The sequence below is a fragment of the Neolamprologus multifasciatus genome, chromosome 20, assembly GCF_963576455.1.
Source record: "Neolamprologus multifasciatus chromosome 20, fNeoMul1.2, whole genome shotgun sequence".
In the NCBI taxonomy this organism is placed as follows: domain Eukaryota; kingdom Metazoa; phylum Chordata; class Actinopteri; order Cichliformes; family Cichlidae; genus Neolamprologus; species Neolamprologus multifasciatus.
The window spans coordinates 32,231,838-32,243,054 of NC_140458.1; the positions used below are offsets into that span (position 1 = coordinate 32,231,838).

General features: G+C 39.8%; 1 protein-coding gene across 14 annotated transcripts; it reads left to right on the forward strand.

Annotated features, from left to right (window-relative positions):
• Window positions 1–73: 73 nt before the first annotated feature.
• nfyal (nuclear transcription factor Y, alpha, like) lies at window positions 74–9,626 on the forward strand. Of its 14 annotated transcripts, none has more exons than XM_085145254.1 (10): window positions 74–186; window positions 947–1,047; window positions 4,443–4,529; window positions 5,455–5,601; window positions 5,941–6,072; window positions 6,188–6,272; window positions 6,407–6,576; window positions 7,334–7,507; window positions 7,671–7,781; window positions 7,921–9,626. In XM_085145254.1, the coding sequence occupies exons 2-10, from the start codon at window positions 967–969 to the stop codon at window positions 7,975–7,977; spliced, it is 1,044 nt and encodes a 347-aa protein (XP_085001380.1). In that variant the 5' UTR covers window positions 74–186; window positions 947–966; the 3' UTR covers window positions 7,978–9,626. The 14 variants fall into 14 exon arrangements, with proteins under 14 accessions (XP_085001380.1, XP_085001379.1, XP_085001374.1 ...); XM_085145253.1 differs by having other exon boundaries at window positions 75–186; window positions 6,188–6,290; window positions 6,407–6,558; window positions 7,921–9,625; XM_085145248.1 differs by having other exon boundaries at window positions 75–186; window positions 6,188–6,290; window positions 7,921–9,624.
• The last annotated feature ends 1,591 nt before the right edge of the window (window positions 9,627–11,217 follow it).

Consider the following 11,217-nt stretch of genomic DNA (forward strand, 5'->3'; position numbering starts at 1 on the left):
ACATCTGCCGAGGGGACAGGGACACTGCACGCTGCCTCGCCCCCCTGTTCAAGTGTCACGCAGCTGCGCACCTCTCTCCCAGTCGCCGTTGTTTCATTTGCGCCATTTTGTCCGCTCACTTTGTTGATTGGGCTTTAGCGAGCTGTACTGGAGCCAATCAGAGGGAAACCGGACAGCGAAGATACGGTAAGGAAGCCCCGATTGAAGGCATTGGTAGTTGTCAGCACGGATTGGTTTGTCATGGACCAACCAAATTACTAACCCTGCTTAATGCAAAAAACTCAAATTGCAGTTTGATTTCGACCGCTGCGTCCCAAGACCTACAAATAGCTTCATGTTTCTAGCGTTGGCCACCGCGAGGAAACATGATCCTCGCTTGGTCCACAAGCCTTAGCTAGCGTTAGCTCCTTCGCTAAAATATCGTTTCTCGAACAAAGAGAGCGGGTATAAAGCCACCGTTCGACCGTCAGCAAACGCTGCCAGGTACATTATAATGAGTTGTAATAAACAAGCTGCCCACAAGAAAATATCCACGTTCGGAGTTTACGACACAAATGGCATCCTTATGCGCTTTCTAGAATTTACCACGCTTTTAGCTAGCGGACTGGCGCTAGCCGTGTTAGCTTCCCCACTAAAATACCCGCTAAATAAAATTCCCCTTTAAAGGAATCCAGCAGCTGACACAGCTGTGTCCTCCTGGGGGGATCATGTTTCAGCTGAAATTCGTAGACTTCACATTTGACACAGTGCGGCACAAGTCGGTGTGAGGAAGCAGTAGGTCCTATTTAAATATTGAGAACAATAAATTGAAAACACGTAGATATCGGTTAAAAAGACGGGGTTTTTTTTGCCATTGAAAAAATATCATTTGTTTACGTATACAATGCACTGTAAACCATAGAAATCAATATTGGTTCATTTGTATGTTTTGTCTTTGCCTCATCAGGTTTTTCACGGTAAAAAGCCATGGAGCAGTACACCACTGCCACCACTACTACTGGAGAGCAGATTGTTGTTCAGACAGCTAATGGACAGATCCAGCAGCAGGTAAGCTTAGGGTTGACAATTTTATTCCTTTTTTATTTTTATTTTTTTAATTGCCCTACCGCCACATATGAACTAATGTGTAGTAAGATTATGAATACCAGAGAGTCAAAATAAAATAAAGTTTTAGGGATTCCAGTTGGATCATTGGATCTCAAATCATGATATCATTTCTGATCAGCCCTCCTAATTTGCCCTAAAAGTCCAGAGATTACATAAGTCATGATACCTGTGATCAAAGTATTATTGAGAGTGATGTTGATGTGACATTTTTTTGAGAAATGTCACATCAACCCACTTCCATCATGTTTTTTTTTCACACTTTGATATCAGAGGCAATGTTTCAACATGGATATCTTTAACATTATGGCCTCCTTGACTCCACGCTCAAACCAGGAGTCAAGGAGGCCATTTACGTGAAAAGGGAAAGACCATCTCTGAATCGAGGAGGGGGCCTAAGGGTACATCTTTCGCCATCTTACAATGCTGTGATTGCAGCCATTCCCCAACTCTCTGTGAATGGTACTCAAGGCCATTGATCAGTGATCTTTGATCAGTGGGTTTTGGTCAGTGGTTGTTGATCAATGGTCATGAGAATTTGCATAATTATGATTAAGGAACTGACCTCACAGCCCATTGTTCCTTCAGTGGGCTGGTTTCAGTCATTATGCAAATGTACTGTTTATAAGATTGGGGAAACCTGCAGTCAGCTGAGACTGAAGAAGTCACTTGGATGAGTGACGAAACGTTTCTCCCAGAAAACGCTATGTCCAGATGAACAGAATCAACTTTTGGAGATTACACCAGCATACATCTGCTCTTATATAACTATCATTAGCTTACAGCTTTAAGTGTTTAAGGTAAGTGCTAACTAAAAATAAAGACAAGACGATATGTCATTAAATTGTAATGAAATTTGCAGATTGTTTAGGTGAAGTTTAATAAACTCAGCCGTCTGCTCCTTGCTACCTAAAATATAACAGGACACCGGAGTATATTCTCGAGCATCTCTTCTTCATTGGCTCCCTGTCCGCTTCAGAATTGATTTTAAAATTTTATTGTTGACTTACAAAGACCTGAATGGACAGGCTCCCGGGTATTTATCTGAACTCCTGCAGACTTATACCCCCCTTAGATCTCTTAGATCAAGTGATCTTTTGCTCTTAGCTGTACCAAGGTCGAGGCTGGTTCATAGAGGTGATCGAGCATTTGCAGCCGTAGCGCCCAAGCTGTGGAATAATTTACCCCTACACATCAGACAGGCTCCCACTGTCAATCTTTTTAAATCTTATCTTAAAACGCATTTTTATTTACTGGCTTTTAATACAGCATGAGAGTCATTTGTTAATTCATATTTGGTGTTTGCTTTTAATACTCTAAGTTGTTTTATTAGGTATGTTGTATTCTTGTACAGTTATTTTATTATGTATGTTGTATTCTTGTACAGCACTTTGGTCAACGCTCTTGTTGTAATTAAATGTGCTATATAAATAATTAAACTATTAAACTATTAACTATCTCACACTTCTGATGATCAGTTGCCTGCGTGACGTTTATTCAGCTGTGTAAAAACGATAACTTTAATCTCAGCCAAACCGATTTACTCGGGAACAAATAAAATACTAAAAAAAGGCCAAACAATAACATTGTTAAGTTATCTAAGTGACTGATATATGTTTAACCTGAGTAGCGAAAGACGGCGGTGGGTGTTCTCACGGGGTCTAGTGACCCTTGCCCCCGGCTAGCTATCGAGCTAGAGGGTAACAGACGTCTCGGAAAACGTCGGAGCGCTTTTGAAAATATGCGGTGTCTTGATAAACTGAGAAGATATTTGAGGTAAACACAGCTACATTCTCGCCCGAAAATACGTGTAACGTTTATTTTGTGACCCAGAAAGAATAATAAGAGTAATATTAAAACTAACTAGCTGCCGCCATTGTTGGAAACTGAGCTGGGCTGCGCTATGAATTCTGGGACACAGCTTCTTCTTCTTCTTCGGGGTTTAACGGCAGCTGGCATCCTTGTACATGCAGTGCTGCCATCTTCTGTTTCAGTCCGTTATTACACTCTTAAATCCTACTACTTATTCCTGCGTCTTTTGTGATCTTACAAAGCTTCAAACGACGCGTCGACTATTAAATCAGTCGTCGACGTAATCGTGGCAGCCCTACTGTATATAGTAACTATTAATTCTAATATACCCTAGTAAGTTATAGTACTTTATCCTTTGGGAAGGTACGATCTGTGCAGTCTGCAATTCTGTTGAAGAAAGATGTTGAATCTATTTAATTATTCTTGAAAAATAATTGATTTCTGTGCATTTTTTTTCCACACTGCATCAAATTAAAGTTGATTACGTTAATTAAACGTCATGAGGTGGGGGGTGGTTCTCTTTTTTTTTTTTTTTTTTTCTTGCTGGGAGTTTGCAACCCTATTAGTTAGGTTGCTTAATATTTCTGCTAAGTACTCTTTAAAATACCAGAATAGGGAGGATGGAGCAGGTTTAAGTTTATTAGATTGATCAGTATTGCTGAACTATGAAATATTTTGGGTGCAGTGTATTTTTTTTATACACAGGTATAACAGAATAGCTTTAGTGTTGTTGTTTATTTAAACTTGAGTATGAACTTATACAAAATGCAGCAATATATTAAAAAAACAGTTTTATTGATTAAAAAACACTATATTGGATTTATATCGGTATCGGCCAATATCCAAATATATGATATCGGTATCGGACATAAAAAAGTGGTATCGTGCCATCTCTAGTAAAGACTAATAAAAAAAAGTCACATTGTAAAAGACAACTAGTGACAATTTCTCAACGATATATAGCTGTATTTCACAATAATGCAAAATAACATGTATAATAATTTTTAACATGAAATCCTCAGTCACAAACATGAAGAAGATGCTATTTTCATTCAAGTTTCGTGCTAGATTGAGACATGACACACATTTATACCACAAAAATATTAATAATCTAAATAGAACAGATCTTTTCTAATTACTCTACTTATAACCAAGAACATAATTGTTTAAAAATATGCAAACTTTTTATCTTTTCAGGTCAAATTTTTAAGGTAATCATGTTCAAACTTTGAGTTTTCATTGGGCAGATTCTTTCTGCCTAAAAGGCAGAAAACTGGGTTTACTGGACTTTTAAAATAAATAAATAAATCTAGAAATATAACATGAAGCTAACACTTCAAAGCAGGCATTATAGATATGTCCAAGCTTCAGACCATATAATTTTTAGGCAAATCGGAAATGGTTGAGTATACATTGTTTTTAAAAAAAATGATGATTTGAGATGCAATAATCCAGTTCCAATTTATTTTCTTGGTACTTTGTTGTTGAGTCTGTATATATGAGTCTGTATCCTGCCCTGCCTGCAGACACAGGGCACAGTGACGGCTGTGCAGCTGCAAACAGAGGCGCCAGTGGTGACGGCCTCAGGCCAGCAGGTGCAGACACTCCAGGTAGTGGTGTCACCGCCGCCCTGTGTCAGTGTTTCACAGCCTACCGGTTTGCATGCCATAGCCAGGGCTGTTTGTATTTTTATTTTTCCAGGACCCATCTGTGCTGTTTGGTTCATCATTTCCCTCCCAAGCATGTCTTGCAACTGCACGTTCCTCAGCACAGTGTTTTGTGTGTCAGCCTCCGGTTTTTGCTTTTGCTCTCATGGCTGTCTAAACTGAGTTGTGCTTGTCTCTTGCTATTAAAAGCAAGTTTAGAAAGTCAGACGTTCTTGTTCTCAAGTGCGATGGCTGTGGAGGAAAAATATGCAGAACATACAACAGAACAACCTTCTGAGGTCTGCATGGATCCACATCCATTACTGGCTGCCACTGTTCATCATAGTCTGATATTTTTCCTACTGTTGTGCTGAATAATGCCCTTACAATTTTATTTCCTATCATGCTGCTGCTGCTGCCACAGACCATAATTTGTACACTGTGGTCACTTTATGGTATAAGATGAAATATCAGTACCAAGTTGAACATGTGAATGCAAATTAATTTTACCAACATCTTGACCACAAAGGTACAGTAAGCAAATTCAGTTCTTGTAAGCTCTTGTTTCAATAGCAGTATGGCTGTAAATACAAGACCTAAATTCTACATGCAGAAGTTTTGTATTTTTTTGTAGCCTAAGCTCATGAGAAAAATGATTAAACATACACTAGATACATTGGGTCCAGAAATAATCTATGCTATGTAACAGGATGCTTTCATGTTTGTATTTTAGGAAACAATAAACGTGAGATTAACAAGTGCTTTTATCCACAGTGTAGTATCCTGGATGTTTCTCATGTCATACCACTTGCATGCAGCTCTGCAAGTCACAAGAGACACTGAGACGAACGCTGTCAGTGCTGCTATAATAGCTGTCTGAATCTCCCTGCAGGTCCAGGGACAGCCTCTGATGGTTCAGGTGAGCGGTGGACAGCTCATCACATCGTCAGGGCAACCCATTATGGTGCAGGCCATGTCAGGGAGTCAGGGTCAAACCATAATGCAGGTCCCTGTATCTGGTGCTCAGGGACTACAGCAGGTAAAGTATCTAAATTAAATTATACATTGTTCTCTAAGGCAACACTGTTTACTCTGGAATAATATTAATAGTAAACTAACTAGTATAGATGTGGAAGTAAACGCTGAAGTTTGAGAAGCACGTTGTACACTGAGTAGGTTTTTTTTCCCCCTTGTTGATATTTTTAGTGTTCATGTAAGAATAAGTTGATAGCGAGGTAGCAAAGTGTACTTTTTTTCAGGATCTAGACAAATTATCAATTTTTAAGTTTTCAATCAGTGGATCCATGTTATTCTGTTTGCTATGGTGTTGAGCTATAATCCAGTTAACCACTGTTGATGTTTTTGTACCTGTCTGTAGATCCAGCTGGTGCAGCCAGGTCAAATCCAGTTGCAAGGTGGTCAGACTCTGCAGCTGCAGGGCCAGCAGGGTCAGCCTCAGCAGATCATCATCCAGCAGCCCCAGACCGCCATGACAGCTGGACAGAACCAAGTACTAAATTTAGAAAAAATTAAAAAAGCAAAAACCCAAGTTTCTTATTGAAAAGCTATTGAATAAATAAATCCCCATCAAATGATGTAAAGTAATTTCCCCCCTCTCTATCAAGGGACAGCAGATCAGCGTGCAGGGCCAACAGGTGGCACAGACGGCTGATGGACAGACCATCGTCTACCAGCCTGTCAATGCAGATGGTACTGTCTTGCAGCAGGGTAAACTAGGCTGTCCTCCACAATTTGTGTTTGACTTCTGCTATTTAGACTTTCTAAATAGGAGCATGGGTGAGTTGTCATGTTGAAAAAGTTTTGGGATGATTATCTGTTTTCAGGAATGATCACAATTCCAGCTGCCAGCTTGGCAGGTGCCCAGATTGTACAAGCAGGGAGTGCCAACACCAACACCACCAACAGCGGCCAAGGCACTGTGACCGTCACCCTGCCCGTCTCTGGCAACATGGTCAATGCAGGTGGAATGGTCATGGTAAGGCCCTGTGCAGAGGTACACAGCACCTTATTACCTTTGTTTTTCCTAATCTAGACTCTCACATGGGTGTATGGTAAAGGTCATGGGCTTAAACATATATTTTTTTATGAATGATCATTGGTTAAAATGAACACATCCAGGTTTGTTTAACCCCCCTGTAAACCTGTGGTCCTTCTAAACAGGTGGTTTTTGGATATGTGCTCTTCCCGGGCTGTATCCATGTTAAATACAATTCACATTAGCATTTTGTTCATACGTAAAACTAATAATGTTTTGGAAGTTTCATTATTTCTTACTTGGTGCTTATATTGTCTGAAAACAACAAAGCATAAATAGGGTTCCTTGAATTTAAGTCCACATTTAAAAGATGCAGTGTTCACTGCTTAGACTGTAATATTAATGATGTGAATGGTCATCCAAATCTGGCTTGTGTTTGAATGCTATCCATTTTGTACAAACAGTAGTTGATGGTCAGTTTCATTGTGTCATTTTGCTCTGGACTTTTCAGGTTGGGCAGCTTGCATCCTTAAGCTAGTAGTTAGTAGAATAAACTGACATTGTGAAATTTCCTGGCAGTGGAGACCCAGTATGCAACTGTTGGGGAGTCTAAATAAGAATGACTTAAAACATCTGTATGGGTGTGGAAGAGCAGTGTGAATTTTTTCTTTTTTCTTTGATTTGAATGGATTGATATTTGTCTTTTTGTGAATAGGATCTGGTGTAAAATGCGTGACATATTAAGCACCGTGTCTTTGTCTTCTCCTTCAATCAGATGGTACCTGGAGGTGGCGGCGTTTCCACAATGCAGCGAATCCCATTGCCAGGGGCTGAAATGCTCGAAGAGGAGCCACTGTATGTCAATGCCAAACAGTACCATCGCATCCTAAAGAGAAGACAGGCTCGGGCTAAGCTGGAAGCAGAGGGCAAGATTCCCAAGGAAAGGAGGGTAAGCCATTTCTGTCAAACCTATAGACTTGAGTGTTTTGAGAGGGGAAAAAAACCCCTATATATTTAAATTCTTCTGTGTTGTACTCTGTGTGTGATTTTTAGTGATGGGCTTGTTGTGAACCAAATTTTTAATGCGAGCGATCCACCTTCTTCCTGTCTAGCAGAAATATCTACACGAGTCTCGCCATCGTCATGCAATGCAGCGCAAGCGGGGAGATGGCGGTCGTTTCTTTTCCCCTAAGGACAAGGAAATGGGTCTGGGATTATCACAGGTAGGCAGCTGTGTGTAGAAAGAACATAGCAACTCTTGTTGGAAATTGTCATACACTTAAAACTGTGAGATTTTAAGTGTATGAGCTCAATTTGCTTTTGTTACCTCCCATTTCTGCCCTTCTGATTGGGCAACAACAGGATGTTGCCCAGGCAGCAGCAGATGAGACAGTGGCTCAGATGATCCGAGTTTCATAGCACTGTCACTGACATCATCACTTCTTTCTGAACTCTACCCTGCCTGAGACTCTTCATCGCAGCTGACCTCCTGCCACCACTTTTTCCTTTCATCTGTACTTCCTCCTGCCTCACCGCCATACACCAAACCACAGTGCTACCACTGGGCTTTTTCTGTTGTCTCTACTCCTACACTGGTCTTCCAGGGAGCTGGCTGTATGGCTGCTGAGACTATGGACTTTTCTGGCCTTGTTCATCCAAAAAAATGGATGCTGTCATGCTCAGCTTATCTGGTTGAGCACTAAGGACCAGCTTTTTATTTTCATAAGCATTAGTTTTGAAAATAACGAAGCTAGGGACAGGAAATGACAGCCATGAAGCCATCATGTCAGATCCTGGTCTGTTTGAAAATGAGATTTTTGTCACCAGTGGATGCTTTTTGGTTTAAATATTTTTTGTAAATGGTACCTGTTGTGTTTTTTTTTTCTTTTTTTAAAAAGAGATATTCTTTATGCATTGATGCTACACTGCTGTTCTTTATGTAAGCGCCCTTATTTTGGAATTTCATCTTTTTAAACCCACATAGTGCAGGCGTGGTCTCAGCATGCCCTGTGTTCACTGAGTAAAAACAGAAATGTAATACTAATGTGAAGATTTTGTACAGCCATTACTTCCCCAATGTGTTTGGAATACCTACTGATTTGCCCAGTTGTGTGGATGCATTTTATACAGTTAGTAGTTGGTGTTTGTTGGGAAAAAAGTAGTTCAGTGTTGCATCACCTTACGCACTCTTATCCACGTAGTTACATCTTCATCGTTCAGTCCGTCTAGGTGTTTTTTTTTTTCTTCTTTGTTTGAATTTTTTTTACCTGTCAGATGCAGTCCTGCAATGTTATTTTTTTAAATAGTACTCTGACATTGTATTCATGTAACCTTTGTCAATTAAATTTTATTAAGTGACTCAAGGTTATAGGTGGATTCTTCTTTGTTTTTTTTTACTCCCTGATTGTGTAGAGTTCAGACTGTCATCTATTTATTTAAAATGTCCCCTGAGTCTTAGCCAATGCCATGTAGTTTTGTTTGCATTATAATGCCTTGGATGAAATTTGCTGGATTTTTTTTTTCACAACTATGTTCATTAGAAACTGTTTTTCTCTTGTTGCATGAGTATAATTGTCAGATATTTTGGACAAAGTAACATACATTTCAATTTTTGATAAGGATGATTAAAATTCTGTGTATAGTCTGTGAAACCTTTGTGCACTTATTTCATTTTTTTTGCTCGCATGTATTTAATTTGTTCATAATGAGATGTCCAGCGTTGTGCAAAAGTCTTGAACCAGCCCTCATTTTCATATTTTGCTAGAAAAATGGGGAATAGGTGTAAAGATTGTTTTGAAACAATCAAAAAATAGCCCACAGCTTCCCAAAGCAAAAGCTGTTTGTGAATATATTTTATGTAGCCAAAAGTTCCAAAACAAAATATATTCAATTTGTTATCACATAGGAAAAGGAGGAGTAAGGAGTTATCTCATTATATGATTCTTTGATTAAAAAACAAAACTAAAACTACAAGATTTTCAAAATGTTTCTAACTGATGATTGAGTGACTACTACTAAGGTCATAATATTAGTAATTGGGGGTCAGAAGTGGAGGTGGATGATCATTTGTTGAACTTAAACTATATTGTGACATATACTCAGTGTTGGGACTAACGCGTTATTAAGTAACGCGTTACAGTAACTACGTTATTATTGTGGTAACGAGCATGGTAACTAGTTATTATGCCAAAATCAGGAACGCGTTAGTCGTTACTGGGATTTAGATAGGGTCGTTACTCGTTACTTCGTGTGGTGGCATCGCGGAGCTTCCACAGATTCTGTAACATTAGCAAGTGGTGGAGGCAGCAGGTGGATGAGGGAAAGGGGACGCAGAAGGAAGAGAGACCCGAGGCGGGCACTGGTCCGAGTGTGAACTGAACTTCAGGTAAGGAGTTATGACCTGCAGTCTATCTGGGTCAGATATAAACCAAGTTTAGGTGCAGTTTATTTTCGTTATTCTGACTTTTTCCGTACTGCGTACTAGCTAGCATGACGGAGTTTCTATACAGCTGTGTGGGTGCTATGAAGTTAATGATGTTGAACTTTATTTTGTTCATAAGTTATTAGAGTTGCCAACCGTCCCGTCTGGTATTCAGAGAAAATATTACGCGTTTCTTATTGAGGTGAAAAGGAACAGTTTGTCCCGTAATTCAGCTACAATGAAAAAGACACAAAGCTGGAGTTATTCTGTGTCTTTGCTGCACAGCTGCCTCTTCTTCTTTTATTCTCCTCCCTCCCTCTCCCGTTTCTACTTCAATCATGAAAACTGATCAACGATCAGCTGATCGTCTCTCTTGTTTGTTTATCGCCCACTTTGCGCCAGAAACAGGAAACCAGCCGATGTCGCGTTAAACAACAGCAGCACGTTTAAGCTTGATCAGCTGTTGTTAGAATTTATTTAATATTAATTTCTAGTATCAGCTGATGTTTGCTGGAGCCACAGCTGTAAAGCTGCTGGTCATGATGTCGGTTTGGTTATCTGGTGAGAGGGAAACATGAAGATGAAACCAGGAGACGTCCTTACTGAATCATCAGAGCTGAACAGGTGATGGAGAAACAGGTTTACCTTTTAGGTGACATGAATGAGTTGAAGGGAAGTTATGAACTGTTTCTGAGAGACAGATAACCCCAGGATCCTTTTTAGGTAGCTGACAGCTGGTAACTGTGCAGGTGCGGATCTAGCAAAGTTTTGCCAGGGGGGCCAGGTAGGGCATTAACAGGGAGAGGTGGGCACAAAGAAATACTTTTCTTTCTTATTCTCATTTAAAATGTCTAGCTTTTAAAAAATAATTATCTGAATCTTACAACAAAGGATTGATAGATTGATGCATATATACCATCAAAACAGTGAACATCACTGTCACAACAGCGTTTGTTTCCATTCAAAGGCTTTATGATTTTTCCTATAATGGTGGGCCAGTCTCTAGTCAAAATGCCCGGGCTGATTTTTTGTCCCAGTCCAGCCCTGTATGCAGCTCATCTGCAGTCTGGTGTTACCTACATCTTCCTATTCAGAAGACAGAATTTCCGAGTTCTGAGTACAATCGAAAGCACCACGACTGCAGTTTTTGTGTTGGATGTAAAAGGAGAATTCTGAGTAAAACCAAAGTTACTTTCCCTAGTAACTAGTTACTTTGAAAGTAACGAGTAACTTGAAGT